This window comes from Buceros rhinoceros, unplaced genomic scaffold, assembly GCF_000710305.1.
Source record: "Buceros rhinoceros silvestris isolate BGI_N320 unplaced genomic scaffold, ASM71030v1 scaffold21618, whole genome shotgun sequence".
Taxonomy (NCBI): Eukaryota; Metazoa; Chordata; class Aves; order Bucerotiformes; family Bucerotidae; genus Buceros; species Buceros rhinoceros.
The window spans coordinates 9,466-9,778 of record NW_010426593.1 but is presented as its reverse complement, the minus strand read 5'-3'; the positions used below and the strand labels follow the sequence as shown (position 1 = coordinate 9,778).

The window sequence follows — 313 nt, the reverse complement described above, 5'->3', positions numbered from 1 at the left end:
ACCCCCAGCTGCGGCTGCCGGGCTGCCCAGGCAAGGCGCTGCCTGCTCCTCCTGCCGGGGGACACCCAGAGTCCTGGTGGTACCTGTGTACTCGGGGAAGCAGATGGTCAGGGGGCTGTGCACAATCTTCTCCTCGAAGAGGTCCTTCTTGTTGAGGAAGAGGATGATGGACGTGTCCGTGAACCACTTGTTGTTGCAGATGCTGTCGAACAGCTTCATGCTCTCATGCATGCGGTTCTGGCAGGGGAGACGGCAGCCTGAGCTGGGCAGGGACCCCCAGGCACTGCCCACACCACTGCTGCCCAACCTGCCG

General features: G+C 62.9%; 1 protein-coding gene across 1 annotated transcript in view; it reads right to left on the bottom strand.

Annotated features, from left to right (window-relative positions):
• Nucleotides 1–42: 42 nt before the first annotated feature.
• Nucleotides 43–313, bottom strand: part of LOC104498228 (guanine nucleotide-binding protein G(i) subunit alpha-2) — a gene marked incomplete at its 3' end in the record, with an annotated part of 5,994 nt that continues 5,723 nt past the window's right edge. The window contains exon 7 of the mRNA XM_010141583.1: nucleotides 43–237. Coding sequence (XP_010139885.1) covers nucleotides 43–237 — 195 coding nt within the window. The remainder of the gene's footprint in view (nucleotides 238–313) is intronic.